At 36.2% G+C, this 19,269-nt stretch overlaps 1 protein-coding gene across 11 annotated transcripts in view; it reads left to right on the forward strand.

Moving 5' to 3' along the window:
* Nucleotides 1–19,269, forward strand: part of ADK (adenosine kinase) — a 558,353-nt gene that overhangs the window by 239,044 nt on the left and 300,040 nt on the right. For all 11 annotated transcript variants that reach the window (XM_001148292.7, XM_009458758.4, XM_016918649.3 and 8 more), the window contains 2 exons: nt 3,598–3,770; nt 7,957–8,065. In XM_001148292.7, coding sequence (XP_001148292.1) covers nt 3,598–3,770; nt 7,957–8,065 — 282 coding nt within the window. The remainder of the gene's footprint in view (nt 1–3,597; nt 3,771–7,956; nt 8,066–19,269) is intronic.

Genomic DNA, 19,269 nt, shown 5'->3' on the forward strand with positions numbered 1-19,269 from the left:
CCATTCTGAAGTATTTATTCCTTATTCAAGAAATTAAGCATTGATACTGTTTTCTGATGTGTGATCAAGATTCCAGATGTCGCAGTTATTCTAGTAGTGTCCTTGATAGCTGTTTAATTTTATTCTCAGTCCAGGATCCAATAAGAATCACACATTACATGTATTAGTACTATTTCTTTAATATACTTTCCTCCCACCTTTTTGGTTAAGGCATTTTCTTCAAGAGTCCAACCCAGTTGATTGTAATATGTGCCACCTTGTGGACTTATTCTCATGATTTTAGGCAATAATAGTACGTAAGTGACACTGTGTATTTCCCATTGCATCACATCGTAAGGTTTATGGCTTTATTGATAACGCTAATTGATAATGGTTAAGATAGCATCCCTCAGATTTCTTGCTTAGAACCTTCTTCCCTTTCCCCATTCCATGTTTCTGTTTTCCTTATCCTGTTCAGCAAACCTAGTTCCCAACAGCATCAACTTTATATTCATTTGCTCTATCCTACAATACACACAAAATAGTTTCACCAATAACATAACCAACAATAAACCTACTAAATAAAGTTTGATTTATTTGTTGTTTTTGTTCCTTATAATTATTCCATTAAGACTGTATTGTCATAAGAGCATACTGAAAAATTATTTGCATTATTTTTTCTATGTGCTTATGTTACAATTTGATACCTTCTTTGATTTTTCATTCTTGTTATATTCAACTTCATAATTTGTTTTTCTTCTAATGGAATTTGAAATTAAAATTAAATTTTATTATTTGAAAATGCAAAATTTTAACATGTTTCAGAAGTCAAATTTGTATGGAATGCTATATTCAGAGAACTCTTCTATTCCTATTCCTCTACTCCTTTCCCACTCACTCTCATAGAAAAGCATTTTTCATTTCTAGTTTATTCTTTCTGTGTTTCTTTTTATAAAATTAGCAAACACAAAATTATATATACATTCTAATATATGTATATAGTATAGTATCTATACTAAAAGAATATATATGGTTGAGTGAGGTGGCTTGCACCTATAGTCCCAACTACTCAGAAGACTGAGCTGGGAGGATCTGTTGAATTCAGGAGTTAGAGGCAAGAATATATATATATATATATATATATATATATATATATATATATACACACACACACACACACACACATACACACACACACACATACATTCTCTTTTATGTAATAAAAACCATAACATTAACTCTACCATCTTAACCATTTTTAAATGTACCAATTAGTATACGCATGTTGTTACATAGTCAACCTCTAGAAATTTTTCATCTTCCAACACTGAAACTCTGTACCCATTAAACTCTTAATTCTCTGACTTCCCTCCCTGACATCCTTGGCAACCAACATTCTACTTATGTTTCTATGATTTTGACTACTTCAGATACTTCCTATGAATGGAATCATACAATATGTGTCTTTTTTGTGACAGACCTTATATAACTTAGAAAGTTCTTGATGTTCATCTATGTTGTAGCATGTGACAGGATTTCCTTCTTTTGTTTCTTTATCCTTTAATTGTTGATAGATGTCTGGGTTGCTTGTACTTCTTGGCTATCATGAATATTGCTGCAGTGAACATGGACATGCAAATATATCTTTGAGATCCTGCTTTGAATTCTTTTGACTGTATACCCAGAAGTGAGGTTGCTTGATTATATGTTAATTTAATTTTTAATATTTCTTTCAGGAACCTCCATCCATGTTACATTTCCACCAACACTGCACAAGGGTTCATTCACTTCTCCACATTTTGCCAGCATTTTTTGTTTTCTGTGTTTTCGGTAGTAACCATCCTGATCAGTGTGAAGTGATATCTCATTGTGGTTTTGATTTCCCTGATGATTACTGATGTTGAACATCTTTTCTTGTGCTTATTGGCCATTTATATATCATTTTTGGAGAAAGGTCTATTCAAGTCCTTTGCCCATTTTAAGATCATGTTATTTGTATTTTTATTGTTCATTTAGAAGTTTGTTACATATTCTGGATATTAACCTTTCATTGGATATATGGTTTGGAAATAAGTTGCCTTTTCACTCTGTTGATTGCCTCCTTTGCCATGCAGAAGTTAAGCTTGATATAATCACATTTATCTATTTTTGCTTTTGTTGCCTGTGCTTTTGTTCCATATTTATGAAATCATTGCTAAATCCAATGTCCTGAAGCTGTCCCCCATATTTGAAAATAATATATATTATTAAGTTTTATTTTTTAAACAAAGCTTTTTACCTTTGAGACTTGATTTTTTTTTTGAAGTTAACAAAATATCCTGGAAATTACTTTGTATAGAAGGAGTGTTCCACAGAGCTTTTCCTTTTTTTGTGTTGTTTTGCTGGGATTTTTGAATGGCTGTGTGGTATTCCATTGTGTGGATATATCATAATTTAATCGACTGATTTCTACAGGTGGACTTCTAGTTTATTTCCAACATTTTGCCATTACAAATAACATCTCAATACTTATATATGTGTTGTTTTATATTGTGGATGAAGTGGGATTGCTGGTCATTAAGCTGTTACTATGTCTCATTCCTACAGTTCTGTCTTTGTTACTTTTTCCTCTCCTCATCCTTTTACCTCTCAAATATGCATGTATTTCTTTTCTATTCCAAATATTTGAGAACAGATTTTATCAAAATCTATTTTGATATCTTTTGACTTTGTATGTAGATTATTTGTAGGTTATTTTGCTACCTGTAAGTCTTTGAAACTAAACAGGTGTTAGCTATAGAATCACTGTAGAATATTAGAACCCTCAGGGATTTGAGCTAATTATAAAAGGTAAAAAGTTCAAATCTGTGAAACATATGCATCTTACAAGAAATCCATTAAAGCTTATAATAATTACTTCAATGAAAAAATGAGATACTTGTAACTAGAACTGTAACACTATTTCTGAATTTTTAAAAGAATTTTTTTAGATATGAGCATGTTTTAGCTTAATTTATATATGAATTACTACAATAAGTATGACAATCATAGTAACAGCCACAGCTAATATATGTTGTTTACTATGTGCTGGGTACCATGCTCAGCAATGCAAGTACATTAATTTACATCATTTCAACTAGTCCTCAATGACCTTATGAGATGTATTTGTAATTATATCTCCACTTTAAACATGAGTGAAATGAGAAATGTTAAGGGATATGCTCTAACATGCTCTAACTCATGCAGCTAGTAAGTGGCAGAAGCAAGATTTGAACCCAGAGAGTCTTCAATCAAGATGGATTCTGCTCTTTTTATGACAATGCTAGACTTCTTATATTGGGACCCACTATTATTTTCCTATATCAGGCCAGCATTTGTCTTAAGGTCTGTATGATTTTAGCTGCTGAGTCCTTAACAACTTTATGTACTTTATTTCTCTCCCCAAAGCAGTATAAGATATTACATGGTTGTTATATTAAGTTTTTTTAATCGTAAGTGATAGCACAGAATTGAAATCCCATTCATAACAGCTACAGTTTCTCACAAAGCATTCTTGTTACATCACTATCTGTGGCAGAATATTAAACTATGTGTACTATTTTTTTGGCCCATTAAATTATTTATGTTCCTGTTTTACAGTGGATGATTCAACAGCCACACAAAGCAGCAACATTTTTTGGATGCATTGGGATAGATAAATTTGGGGAGATCCTGAAGAGAAAAGCTGCTGAAGCCCATGTGGATGCTCATTACTACGAGCAGAGTGAGCAGCCAACAGGAACTTGTGCTGCATGCATCACTGGTGACAACAGGTCAGTGTAATTCCAAGGGAACCACTATACTAATTGGCTGTTTTAACACTGGTAAAATATGAATTCCAATGTGAATTTGGAATTTTGACTTTATAATTCCTTTTAATGTTTGATAAATGCTTATTCCTTATATCAGTTTTCCTGTATTGTTTTTAAATTTACTTTTGTTAAACATGCAGTTGAATTCATGAGGCATAATGGAATAAAAGTTTGAGGTTATTTAGTCCAGTCTCTACTTTTTATAATTAGAATCAGAAAAGGCTGATAGCTTGCTCAATGCCTTGTAGCTTGCTCAACGCCTTGTAGCTAATTTGTTGCAAAACTTGAATTAGAAAGAATGTTCTTTTCACCATATCCTGAGGTTGGAATACGAGAGAGAGAGAGAGAGAGAGAGAGAGAGAGAGACAGAGACAGAGACAGAGAGACAGAGAGAGAGTGTGTGTGTGTATTTTATGTATATAAAATACAACATTACATTCAGGCTCGTAAGACTTAGTCATCTAAATGGTCATCTAAACCATTTCTGGCAAATAGTAATTCATTCATATTGAATAAACTCAGTCGTGGGTAGTATACCACTAACAAAACAACCAAGTATATTTCTATACACCCTTACTTATTAGAAAAGTATTCTTAATATGAACTTGAAATATCTCTCTCAGGCCCCTCCATATATTGGTTGGTTGTTCTTTTGTACCCACATGGAGATACTCCTTCAGTGTATTCATGCATTGCTAACGTTATTACCATATCAGCACAGGCTTTTTTCCCGTTTGCAAGGGAAAAACAAAATAACTGCCCTAGCTATTATATTGTTGGGATAATCAAAGATGACCTCTTTTTAAATAGTGATTCACTAGAAATTTTGCATTACTTATAGTTGGAAATATGTAGTCTGTCCTCCTCCATTCCCTATCTCCTTTCTTTTCCCATCTTCTCTTCCTTTCTTTTTTTCCCTTTTCATCCTCCTTTATTTTCTTCCCCCTCTCCACCACGACCTTGCTCCATTTCTTCTATTTACCCACTTTATTGCTCACTACTTGACCTTCAGCAGAGGTATATTAAGGAATGGACTATTCTGGAGACTGGGGATCAATAAGCACAGTATTTACTAAATAACCAAAATACAATATTCAAAAATTATTAGGGTATGAAAGGCATTTTCAGATCTTTCCTTTAATTTTGTTTTTTATATACAGGAGAACTTTATGGTTTTAAGATTACAGTAAACATTGAAATATGGGATTCAGGGATTTAAAAAAAAACAACTAAAAATGTTGAAATATATTTGTTTAGACCTTTGCCCTTAGTTTTCCCAAGACCAGCCTTAATCTGTAGGTGCAAAGTTTTCCCATTAGTGAGAAGTAGGTCAGATTTTCTTCTGATATCACTTAGGCTACAGTAAAATTACTAAATTGTTTTAGTATGCTAAATTGCTGTCTTAAAGAACAGTTATGGCTGGGTGCAGTGGCTCACGCCTGTAATCCCAGCACTTTGGGAGGCCGAGTCAGGTGGATCACCTGAGGTCAGGAGTTCGAGACCAGCCTGGCCAACATGGTGAAACTCTGTCTCTACTAAAAATGTAAAAATTAGCCAGGTGTGCACCTGTAATCCCAGCTACTCGGGAGACGAAAGTAGGAGAATTGCTTGAACCTAGGAGGTGGAGGTTGCAGTGAGCCGAGATTGTGCTACTGCGCTCCAGCCTGGGCAACAGAGCAAGATTCTGTCTCAAAACCAAAGAGAGAGAGAGAATAGTTATGATAATATTAGATCTTCTGGATGTCAAAAACTTAACTTTTATACTAATTTTATGGTTATAGTGATATTGTTGAGATGATATGGGAATCAAAAATTGGGGAGAAATCTTCAGTATCTAAATCATTATCTAAATTCTGGAAGCTAATACAGTTGGATCAATTGTTTTGGATAGGTCCAGTAACCTTTGCTGCCACTATCAAAAACTCAGAAATTGGCCGGGTGTGGTGGTCACACCTTGTAATCCTAACACTTTAGGAGACCGAAGTAGGCTGATCACTTGAGCTCAGGTGTTTAAGGCCAGCCTGGCCAACATGGCGAAACTCCATCTCTACAAAAGATACAAAAATTAGCTGGGGATGGTGGCATGTACCTGTGGTCCCCGCTGCTCGGGAGGCTGAGGTGGAAGGATTGCTTGAGCCCAGGAGGTTGAGGCTGCAGTGGACTGGGGTCGTGCTGCCCACTGCACTTCAGTCTGGGCAAAAGAGTGAGCCCCTGTCTAAAAAACAAAAAACAAAACAAAAAAATTTCAGAAATTGAAGTGTTTGGGTAATGCAGTATCTTTCTTGATCCAGGTTCTTCCTCTTCAAAGTCAGAATCAAATACATTGGGATAATAAGAATACTCATATTTTTCTGGTCGGGCATGGCAGCTCATGCCTGTAATCCCAGCACTTTGGGAGGCTGAGGCGGGTGGATCATTTGAGGCCAGGAGTTCGAGACCAGCCTGGCCAACATGGTGAAACTCCACCTCTACTAAAAATACAAAAAAATTAGCCGAGCATCATGGCGGGCACTTGTAATCCTAGCTACTTGGGAGACTGAGGTAAGGAAATTGCTTGAACCCGGAGGCGGAGGTTGCAGTGAGCCAAGACGGAGCGATTGCTCTTCTCTAGCCTGGGCAACAAGAACGAAACTTCATCTGGAAAAAAAAAAAAAAAGAATACTTTTATTTTTCTTTTGGAGAAACTGTAGTTTCCCATCAAAAAGTAGTTTTATTATCAGAATAGAGTTTAGTATCTGGTACCAGAAATGTTTGCTTTTATTTGGTAGCCATTTTGTCAAAATTTTCCTAAAGTCATAATTACTAAAATATTTTTATAAATTAGGTCTAAATTTTCTTAAGTTTGTAATATAGTTATTTTTATATGAATATGTTGATGCATATTACTCTTTCTTTCCTTCATTTACTTGAACATAAACAGATGTATCCTTTAGTAGTAAATTGGCAGATGGATGAGTGGAAATACGTTTTGGAAGAGAATTGAGGTTTTTTTTTTAACAGTGTAATTGAACATATTACCAAAGTCTGAAATGATAAGATTTTTTTTGTAAGCTATAACTGTTACAATTTAATTAGAAAAAGAGAAAAATTGGCAAGTAATTTTTTAAATTCTGGAGCAGTATGAGGAAGGAAAGTATTTTTATTTATAATGTAAATAATTATTGTATTTATTTTTAATTAAACAAGCCAAGTGACACTTGTAGCAGGATTTTATTTATTTATTTATTTTTTAGAGATGTGGTTTTGCCTTGTTGCCTAGGCTGGAGTGCAGTGGCATGATCATAGCTCATTGCAGCCTCAAACTCCTGGGCTCAAGCAATCCTCCCACCTCAGCTTCCTGAGTCCTTAGGACTATAAGTGTGCACCACTACCCCCAGCTAATTTTTAAAATTATTTTGTAGAGATGGGATCTGGCTGTGTTGCCCAGGCTGACCTCAAACTCCTGGCATCAAGCAATCCTCCCACCTTGGCCTCTGAAAGAGCTGGGATTTCAGCTTTGAGCTACTGCACCCAACCTGCAGCAAGATTTTAAATGCAGTATCCTGCTTAGATATTCCATTTCTAAAACTGGACCAGTCAGGGGACTTTTCAACTATAGAAAACAATTCTAATTGATTTCAGCCCTTAGAATGTAATGGTTTACAAATTAATTCCTCTTAGCGAATATGATCTACATTTATAAGTGTCTTTTATGAAATTAATTCCATACTTGGCTTTTAAAGGCTTCGATTAAATAGACAATTATAGTATGTTGATATTTATTTTTATAAAGATATTTTTCTACTTAAAAAATGTTTTTAGTTGCATAGATTTCTTTTTATATAATGAGTTAGCCTTATTTCTTAACTGCATTTTGAACTATTAAGGTGTAAAAAGTAGGTCCTATTTTACTATCAAAAGGCAACTTAACTGCCAATTTCTTTCTCAAAATACCAGGTGTTGTTTAGAACAAAAATTATCATAGATGCCTCAGAAAGTTCTCAAAACAAAATTAGTATTTATATTTATTTAAAAATCAATAACATTAGTTTTGAAGAATTAATTAAAATGTAAATTTTAAACTTTGCAAAAAATATTGGTAATTATCTATTGAAATATATGCTAAGTTTGACTATAATATTACTTGCTTATTCTTTGGTTGTTTTAGGTCCCTCATAGCTAATCTTGCTGCTGCCAATTGTTATAAAAAGGAAAAACATCTTGATCTGGAGAAAAACTGGATGTTGGTAGAAAAAGCAAGAGTTTGTTATATAGCAGTAAGTACTTACCTAATTCAAATCTCTGGTACATATTTACATGATGGATTATAGTTGTTGTCTGATATATATTTTAAAATAATTATCTTTTATTTACCCTGCAAATTATTTATCTCTCTCAAAGCATATGTTAGATTCACTATTGTGAAAATAGAACAGAAATCATTATCTTTCTATGGGTAACATAATTTGTATTATTTATCTTCAGGTCTACCTATTTTTGGATACATTATGCATAGGTGCTTGCCAACCAAGCACAGAATTCTATATTAAATCAGTTTCCAAATATATTTTAAAATAATTCTACAAACTTACATCTTACATTTGTAGGCAACTTGCATTGTGCAGAAAAATATTAGTAGTATAAATATTCACTGCAAATAGTTTGAGCTGAATTGCTTAAAAAACTTAATTGCTGTTTATTCCATAGTAATTACCATGACACCTCTTAATTTAATATTTCAGAAACATTGATCGTGACAAATCTCTTAAATCTGGGAATAAGGGCAGGGTGTAATTTGAATTATTAAGTCTTCTGACACAAAAATAATTGGTTAAGAATTTATTTCTAAAATAGGATGGTACTAAAAATTCTGAATTAATCACCCCATGATTACCTTGTTTTTATTTAATATGTGTTAAATGTGGCTTTACACAAATAAGTAGATACCTATGAAAAAAGCATCTCGTATGCATGTAATATATGGTTTTGGTATAACAGCTGCTGCCATTTCATTACCTGAGCTCTGTGAAATAGCTGGTAAGATGTGTAAAAAATTGATTATCCTACTAGGAGGAACATGTTTATTGAAAATATAATTATTTCTTTCAGTCTAATGTTAATGTCTCCTACAGCATGTTTGTGTGCACTGTTCTAGGCTTTACAACATTGTTATTGATTCCTCTGTATACCAAATCCTACCCCTTTATAACTGTCAAATAAATGCTTACATTGAGAAGATTATATAATGGAAAGTTATGCTATCTTTTCTGCCAGTATGTGAGAAAAACATTTCAAGAATTAAATATTTTACCCCTTTATTATTTCCATTTCATTTTATTTCTCAAATTGGTCTCATGTTCTTTCCATTTTTCAAATCTTGATACTATATTTCTTGTAGTGTCATTCTTTAGAGGGGATTTATGTACTATTTCAAACCATCTTACACTTGAAAGTCTGATTTTCAAAAAGCACCATGTTTAGAATTTGGCATAATTTATATATACTTGTTGACTATGAAATAAGACAGTGTATTCTGATGAAAAAGTATATTTAACTTGACAATTACAGTCTTCTATGTTTCAATATATAGTTGTTCAATCCTGAATTGTGAGCCAACTTGCAAACAACTCATAGTTGTAATGATTATACAGTATAACATGTCTAGCCAACTTTGGGTGAATGGAACTTTTATGAAAGTGTAGATTCAACTTGCAGACAACTCATAGTTTTAGCATTTATGCACTATATTGTATCTAGCCATATTTGGGTGAATGGAGTTTTATAGTAGTATTAAATATTTATACTTACGTGCAATTTTGTACAGCGTAAAGTGATCAGCTTTGGTGAAATTAATAAGGCAAATGATATTATTTTTGAGATTTGGGTGGTGTATTCAGCCAGAAGAAATAACAAAATGGATTTCAGTTGTTATCTGTGATACAAGTGTTAGCTTGTAGCTTCTGTTTCAGCAGTTTCATAAAAAGAATGATCTCTTACGTTGCCAGGTAAATCTATACTCTTCTCATAGCTTGGCTTATTCCAAAATAGTTCTGAAAATAGTAGACTCATATTGGATACCTGGGATGCTGTATATTCTTAGTGAACATTCAACAAATATTTACTTGGTGAATAACTAAGAGCATAATTCGTATTTATTGAAATCTGTAAACTTCCTTTTGAAATACAATGTTATTTCCACAAAGACACTGCAGGTTTTGCAAATCTGTAATTCCCTTTGATTTCAGAGCATTCTGAAATGATGTGTAGTCTAGTCTAGTTTTTTCTTAGCATATGGTCAAACCATAAATTAAGTGGGCTGCCCCATACTTTCTGGTTCTATGAGGTCAGCAGTCTCATTACATTATCATCATAAACTAATGAGGTTTAAGAAGTTAAAGTTCTGGGGGCTCTTTAATTCTAAAATGTTTTTGATCTAAGGAAGCAACTCAGTTTATCTATTCAACAAATATCCGTAACTAAAACATCTGTCTGCATCACATAAGCTAAACCAGATCTACATACTCAGCTCTGCTTCTTCACACTATTCTCCAAACTAGCAGTGTTTCATGAATATTAAGAAAATTCCAAACTTTCTTCTTCATTTTCTTCACCATATAATTTACTAAGTTCACACTGCAAACCTTCCTGACTGAAAAGCTAAAATTGAATATGGATACACCAGCATCCTCTTTTGGTTTAAATACAGTGCCAAGATCTTTTAAAATTTATTTTTTACCTTTCATAATAAATGTCTCATTTTATGCCACGTAAACTCAGTTTTTCCATGTTTAAACCAGCTTCTCAGATTCTTTGTTAGCAGGTAATTAGGGACTACTGGTTATGGTGACTAGGTAATTATGTTTTTGAAAACATAAGTCTCAGGTTCTCTTCACCTTAGAATCAGATTGGGATATATCTGTTTTTTCTCACTTAAGAAATAATATTTCCTGGCATAGTGGTTTATGCCTGTAGTCCCAGTGCTTTGGGAGGCCAAAGCCAGTGGATTGCTTTTGGTCAGGAGATCGAGTCCCGCTTGGGCAACAAGTAGGTCTCTAAGGACTTGCTTTATGAATCTGGGTGCTCCTGTATTGGGTGCTTTATGAATCTGGGTGCTCCTGTATTGGGTGCATATATATTTAGGATAGTTAGCTCTTCTTGTTGCATTGATCCCTTTACCATTATGTAATGGCCTTCTTTATCTCTTTTGATCTTTGTTGGTTTAAAGTCTGTTTTATCAGAGACTAGGATTGCAACCCCTGCTTTTTTTTTTGTTTTCCATTGGCTTGGTAGATCTTCCTCCATCCCTTTATTTTGAGCCTATGTGTGTCTCTGCATGTGAGATGGGTCTCCTGAATACAGCACACTGATGGATCTTGACTCTATCCAATTTACCAGTCTGTGTCTTTTAATTGGGGCATTTAGCCCATTTACATTTAAGGTTAATATTGTTATGTGTGAATTTGATCCTGTCATTATGATGTTAGCTGGTTATTTTGCTCGTTAGTTGATGCAGTTTCTTCCTAGCCTTGATGGTCTTTACAATGTAGCATGTTTTTGCAGTGGCTGGTACCCGTTGTTCTTTCCATGTTTAGTGCTTCCTTCAGGAGCTCTTGTAAGGCAGGCCTGGTGGTGACAAAATCTCTCAGCATTTGCTTGTCTGTAAAGGATTTTATTTCTCCTTCACTTATGAAGCTTAGTTTGGCTCGATATGAATTTCTGGGTTGAAAATTCTATTCTTTAAGAATGTTGAATATTGGCCCCCACTCTCTTTTGGCTTGTAGAGTGTCTGCAGAGAGATCTGCTGTTATTCTGATGGGCTTCCCTTTGTGAGTAACCCAACCTTTCTCTCTGGCTGCCCTTAACATTTTTTCCTTCATTTCAACTTTGGTGAATCTGACAATTATGTGTCTTGGAGTTGCTCTTCTCGAGGAGTATCTTTGTGGTGTTCTCTGTATTTCCCGAATTTGAATGTTGGCCTGCCTTGCTAGGTTGGGGACATTCTCCTGAATAATATCCTGCAGAGTGTTTTCCAACTTGGTTCCATTCTCCCTGTCACTTTCAGGTACACCAATCAGATGTAGATTTGGTCTTTTCACATAGTCCCATATTTCTTGGAGGCTTTGTGTTTTTCTTTTTACTCTTTTTTTTTTCTCTAAACTACTCTTCTTGCTTCATTTCATTCATTTGATCTTCAATCACTGATACCCTTTCTTCCACTTGATCGAATCAGCTACTGAAGCTTGTGCATGTGTCACGTAGTTCTTGTGCCATGGTTTTCAGCTCCATCAGGTCATTTAAGGTCTTCTCCATGCTGTTTATTCTAGTTAGCCATTCGTCTAATCTTTTTTGAAGGTTTTTAGCTTCTTTGAGATGGGTTCGAACATCCTCCTTTAGCTCGGAGAAGTTTGTTATTACCTATCTTTTGAAGCCTTCTTCTCTCAACTCGTCAAAGTCATTCTCCATCCAGCTGTGTTCTATTGCTGGCGAGGAGCTGTGTTCCTTTGGAGGAGAAGAGACGCTCTGATTTTTAGAATTGTCAGCTTTTCTCCCCATCTTTGTGGTTTTATCTACTTTGGTCTTTGATGATGGTGACCTACAGATAGGGTTTTGGTGTGGATGTCCTTTCTGTTTGTTACTTTTCCTTCTAACAGTCAGGATCCTCAGCTGCAGGTCTGTTGGAGTTTGCTGGAGGTCCACTCCAGACCCTGTTTGCCTGGCTATCACCAGCAGAGGCTGCCAAATATTGCAGAACAGCAAATGTTGCTGCCTGATCCTTCCTCTGGAAGCTTTGTCTCAGAGGGGCACCCAGTTGTATGAGGTGTCTGTTGGCCCCTACTGGGAGGTATCTCCCAGTTAGGTTACTCAGGGATCAGGGACCCACTTGAGGAGGCAGTCTGTCCGTTCTCAGATCTCAAACTTCGTGCTGGGAGAACCACTACTCTCTCCAAAGCTGTCAGACAGGGACATTTAAATCTACAGAAGTTTCTGTTGCCTTTTATTCAGCTATGCCCTGCCCCCAGAGATGGAGTCTACAGAGGCAGGCAGGCCTCCTTGAGCTGCTGTGGGCTCCACCTAGTTCGAGCTTCCTGGCCACTTTGTTTACCTACTCAAGCCTCAGCAATGGCGGGCACCCCTCCCCCAGCCTCACTGCTTCCTTGCAGTTGATCTGATCTCGGACTGCTGTGCTAGCAGTGAGCAAGGTTCCATGGGCATGGGACCCTCCGAGCCAGGCGTGGGATATAATCTCCTGGTGTGCCGTTTGCTAAGGCCATTGGAAAAGCGCAATATTAGGGTGAGAGTGTCCTGATTTTCCAGGTACCGTCTGTCATGGCTTCCCTTGGCTAGGAAATGGAATTCCCCAACCCCTTGCGCTTCCCAGGTGAAGCGATGCCCCGCCCTGCTTTGGCTCACACTCCGTGGGCTGCATCCACTGTCCGACAAGCCCCAGTGAGATGAACCTGGTACCTCAGTTGGAAATGCAGAAATCACCCGTCTTCTGCATCACTCACGCTGGGAGCTGTAGAATGGAGCTGTTCCTATTCCTTTTTTTGTTTTGTTTTGTTTTGAGATGGAGTCTTGCTGTGTCATCCAGGCTGGAGTGCAGTGGCACAATCTCTGCCCACTGCAACCTCCGCCTCCTGGGTTCACACCATTCTCCTTGCCTCAGCCTCCCAAGTAGCTGGGACTGCACGCGCCCACCACCATGCCCGGCTAATTTTTTGTATTTTTAGTAGAGACGGGGTTTCACCATGTTAGCCAGGATGGTCTCGATCTCCTGACCTCATGATCCACACACCTTGGCCTCCCAAAGTTCTGGGATTACAGGCATGAGCCACCACACCCAGCCTAATTGTTGTTTTTTTTTTTTAATCAGCTTTGTTAATATATGTCTCACAACTTACAATACATACATTTTACTTCTACATATATATTATAAACATCGTAACCTTGCTACTATTTTTGTTTAAATTGTCAAATATATATTTTAAAAGACTTAATAAGAAAAAATTCATATTTTTACTCAGGTATTTATCATTTCTAGTTCTCTTTATTCCTTTTGGTTAGAATTAGATTTCCATCTGGTATCATTTTCCTTCTGCCTAGAGGGCATTCTTTAACATCTCTTGTATTTGGATCTGTCAGTAATAAATTCTTTCAGCTTTTGTATGTTTGAAAACATCTTTATTTCACCTTCATTTTTGAAAGACATTTGTGCCAGATATATAGTTCTAGTTTGACAGTTTTTCAGTACATGAAAAATGTTACCCCATTGCCATCTTACTTGCATAGTTCTTGATAAGAAATCTGACATTCTTTTGTTCTTCAATATTTCACAACCCCCATTCCCCAAATTTTGCTGCTTTTAAGATTTTTCATATGAGACCAGGTGCGGTGGCTCACACCTGTAATCCCAGTGCTTTGGGAGGTCAAGATGGGAGGATGGCTTTTGAGGCTTGGAGATCAAGATTAGCCTAGGCAACATAGTGAGACCCCATCCTTACAAAAAATACACACACACAGAGAAAATTACTCATTTTGATCAGTTTAGTTATGATGGGCCTTAGTGTATTCTTCTTCATGTTTCTTGTGCGTGGGTTTTGTTTAACTTCTTAGAGCTATCGGTTTTTAGTTTTTATTATGTTTGGAATATTTGCAGCCATTATACATCTTCAAATTGGTTTTCTGACCCTTTTATGCCACTTGAAGTTGTCTCATAGCTCACTGACACTCTTTTTTTATTTTGTCTCTTTCTCTATGTTTTATTTTGGATACCTCCTTTGCTGTGCCTTCCATTTCACTAATATTTTCTTCTGTAATACCTGAACTGTTATTAATCTCATCAAATAAATAAAGCTAAATATTTCTTACTACTGGGGGAAGACTTTTCTTAGTACTCCATGGCACAGAGCACTAAGGGGTCCCTAATCTCTGGTACTGCAACTATATCAGTTCCTTTTAGGAACCAGGCCACACAGCAGGAGGTGAGTAGCAGGCCACCAAGCATTACCACCTGAGCTCCACCTCCTGTCACATCAGTGGAGGATTCTTTTTTTTTTTTTTCAAATGTGAAAAATCTAATTTTATTCAGTTTAGATTAATGTATAGCTATACACTCTGGACTCTTAATGAAACCTTTCCCATTCTTTTTTTTAAAATTTTATTATTATACTTTAAGTTTTAGGGTACACGTGCACAACATGCAGGTTTGTTACATATGTATACATGTGCCATGTTGGTGTGCTGCACCCAGCAGAGGATTCTTATAGGGGTGCAAATCCTATTTTGAACTGCACAAGCGAGGGATCTAGGTTGTATACGTCTTATGAGAATCTAACTAATGCCTGATGATCTGAGGTGCAACAGTTTCATCCTGAAACCACGCCTCCTGCCCGTCCGTGGAAAAATTGTCTTCCACAAAACTAGTCCCTGGTGCCAAAAACGTTGGAGACTTTGATGAAAAAAATGATGAGTTTTTCTGCTCTAGGTCTTTGAAACAGCCACTATTTCCAAATGTGTATGTGCCTCAGGTACTGTTCCTTCTATTTTTTTTTCCTCTTAATACTTCTGGATGTTTCTTTCCCAGGTACTGACCTTAAGAAAAGACCCTCTACAGAATTCCAGGTTTCTCTGTAAATCTTTCTGTTCTCTGATATTGTGGTCTTTCAACTCTTAACTGCTCTGAAATTCCCAGACTCTCTGTTGTATTTCCTCAACTCACTGGAATCTACTACAGTTCTCCTTATACCATATTCTGGAAACTCTTGCAATAAACTGCTGTAGTCATATGGCTGACCTCCATTGTTTCCCATCTCTCAGAGATCCGTATTTTTTATTCTTGATGTCCAGTGTATTAAAAACCATTGTTTCTAGTTTTGCTATTGTTGTTTCATGATAGGGAGTAAATCTAGTTTCTGTTCCTCTACTGTCTTCTGCTTTGCATTGTTTTTGAAAGGAAGCCTGCTGCCATTCCTATCATTGTTCCCTCTTACCTAATATGTCTTTTAACCTCCTTTATCTGCTTTTAAGATGTTTATCATTGATTTTAAACAATTTTATTATGATGTACCTTGGCATAGTTTTATATTTTGTGTGGTTGGGGTTTTTTATAGTTTCATTCACTTTGGAAATTATTTTACAATAAATTTTCTCTTTCCACCTCCATCTACCTTTGGGACTCTGATTAAAATAATAATAAGAAGAAGAAGAAGAAGAAGAAGCCACTTGTAGTTGACCCATGTCTCAGTGATTCTGTTTTCAATATTTTTGTTTTTCTATCTGTTCTTCATTTTGAATAATTACTCTCTCCCCTATTTTGTCTTTTCTTTTTTATTTTTATTTTTATTTTTATTTTTTGAGATGGAGTCTTGCTCTGTCACCCAGGCTGGAGTGCAGTGGTGCAATCTTGGCTCACTGCAACCCCCGCCTCCTGGGTTCAAGTGATTCTCCTGTCTCAGCCTCCTGAGTAGCTGGGACTACAGGCACGCCTCACCACACCCGGCTAATTTTTGTATTTTTAGTAGAGATGGGTTTTCACCATATTGTTTCGGCTGGTCCTGAACTCCTGACCTCATGATCTGCTTGCCTCGGCCTCCCAAAGTGCTGGGATTACAGGCGTGGGCCACCGTGCCTGGCCTCTTTCTTTTTTTTTTTTTTCCAGACAAGTTCTCGTTCCGTCGCCCAAGCTGGAGTGCAGTGGCACAATATTGGGTCAATGCAACCCCCACCTCAGCCTCCCAAGTAGCTGGAACTGCAGGAGTGCACCACCATGCCTGGCTAGTTTTTGTATTTTCTCTAGAGACAGGTTTTGCTGTGTTGCTCAGGCTGGTCTCAAACTCCTGAACTCAACCGATCTGCCTGTCTCGACCTCCCAAATTGCTGGGATTGCAGGCATGAGCCGCCATGTCCGGTATTGAATAATTTCTATTACTCTGAAGTTTACTAATTATTTCATCTACAATGTTTAATCTGCCATTAATCTCATCCAGTTGACATTTTATCTCTGACATTATAGTTTTCATCTCTTGAACTTTGATTTGGACCTCTTTTACTCATGCCATATCTCTACATAGTATGCTTATGTTGTCATGTGCTTTCGGAATGTTGTTATAACAATTGTTTTAATATTCATGTCTACTAATTCTGTCACTTTTTTTTTTATCTGATTACCTTGGTATTGGTTTTTCCTGATTACCTGGGTATTCGTTGTTTCCTCATACATGTGTACTGAAGACTCCAAAGGAATCCCTTGCATATCTCGAGTTCTCACTTTCCACCTCTTTCTTCTCCAAGCAGCTCTGTCCTCTCCAGTACTCTGCCCCAGCATGTGGTAGCCAGCCTGGCCTCCCTGAATGGAAACTACTTGACTCTATTTAGGTTCTTCCTTCCTGCTCTGCAGCCTGGGAACTCTATTCAAGGTGTAAGTTTGAGTAATTGTAGTGCTTACCTTATTGTGCCCCTTCTTTGATTATTATCCAATGCCTGAAAATTGTGTTTTCATATATTTTGTTCATTGTTAGTTGTTTAAGATGGGAATATAAATCTGCTCCCTGGTCCTTCATAGTGGCTGGAAGTGCAAATCTCTAGGTTGATTTTGGTTTTTCCCTTTTTCAGGTAACTCGCTTTTTTTTTCAAGAATGCCTAATTTTTTTATTTGAATTTGAGTCTCAGTCTGTTGCCCAGGCTGGAGTGCAGTGACACAATCTCGGCTCACTGCAACCTCCATCTCCTGGGTTTGAATGATTCTCCTGCGTCAGTCTACCCAGTAGCTGGGATTATAGGCACCTACCACCATGCCTGGCTGAGTTTTGTATTTTTTTTTTTTTTTTAGTTGAGATGAGGTTTCACCATTTTGGCTAGGCTGGTCTTGAACTCCTGACCTCAAGTGATCCACCCGCCTTGGACTCCCAATGTGCTGAGATTACAGGCATGAGCCACTGCCCCCAGCCTGAATTTGAATTTGATAATAACTATGATTTATCTCTATGCGAATTCTGTATTGAGTTTTCCTCGAACAATGTATTCATTTTAAACTGTAGATTTCATTCCCAGTTAACTTTCTTGTCCCCAAATATTGTGTCTCCTTCACTTGACCTATTGGAGTGTCAGAAAATGATCATAACCATCACTGATAAATGTGTTATGGGGAATATTAGAGTAAAAGCAGAAATTCCAAATTGTGATGAGAAAGTACAGTAGACCCTTGAACAATGTGAGGGTTCTGGGCACTGACCCCTTCGAAAATCCACATACAATGTTTACCTCCTCAAAAACTTAACTACTAATAGTAGTTAATTGGAAGCCTTACTGATAACATAAATAGTTGATTAACACGTATTTTGTATATGTATTATATTCTGTATTCTTACAACAAATTAAGCTAAAGAAAAAATAATACTATAATATCATATGGAATGAAAATATATTATTATTCATTAAGTGGAAATGGATCATCATAAAAGTCTTTATCTTAGTCATCTTCATGTTGAGTGGGCTGAGGAGGGGAAGAAGAGGAGGAGTGGTTGGCCTTCATGTCTCAGAGGTTGGCAGAGGCAGAAGAAAATCTAGGTATAGGTTGACCTGCACAGTTCAAATTCATATTGTTATAGTATCAGTTGTAATCTTAAATTCATCTTCAGGTTGATTTAGTGTCAAAATTCCCTCAAATATTATTCTAGATTCTATAAAATGTTCTAGATACCATTTTATCGCTTAAAAATAAATGTGAAAGCTCTCAGCTAAGATATAGTTGTTCATCTATGTGTAATTACTAGTTTTGTAATTTTTTGTAATTTCTTAGTCACCTCTGCATAGTGTTTGGATTACATTGTGAGTACAGTAGGATTTTGTTTAGAAATCTATGCATTATTTCAAATAACATCTCTTTATGATAGGAAAAAAGGTTCCAAGTTTGAAATAACACTGTGAAGAACTAATCACCATGCAAGTTTAGGCTTATTATGGGGAAATTTTTAAACTTTAGGTATTAAAAAGATTTTTAAGAAATAGATTTTAACAAATTTTCAGTACCTTGTGACTTACCCTGCGTAAACAAGGTCAGCCAAATTTGTACCCTGTTTCATGGATTAGAAATTAAACACTATAAGTGAAAGAATAATAAGTCATATCTTGTCAATAATTTTGTGAGAGTATGAGACTTGTGGTGAGTTTTCCTTTAGCACTCATGCCTATTTTCTTTTTTAAATTATTTTTTCAGTTCCTATGTCTTATTACAGGTCTTCTCTTTTCGTCTCTTCATTTATTTATAACTCTGTCTTGACCACTTGTATCTGTTTTCGGTCTAGAATTTTACTACTTTGGAGAATGTGGTTTTTGTGAGGGTAGAGTTTTCAAATGTCACTAATGTTTGCTTCTGGAATAAGGGAAGTATGATTATAGGTCAGTAGAAGAAACATGGTATGAAGAAATGTACAGCCTTGGTGGTAAGCAATAGAATTCATACTTACAAAGAAACAGAAGTATA

Source organism: Pan troglodytes, chromosome 8 (genome assembly GCF_028858775.2).
Source record: "Pan troglodytes isolate AG18354 chromosome 8, NHGRI_mPanTro3-v2.0_pri, whole genome shotgun sequence".
Taxonomy (NCBI): domain Eukaryota; kingdom Metazoa; phylum Chordata; class Mammalia; order Primates; family Hominidae; genus Pan; species Pan troglodytes.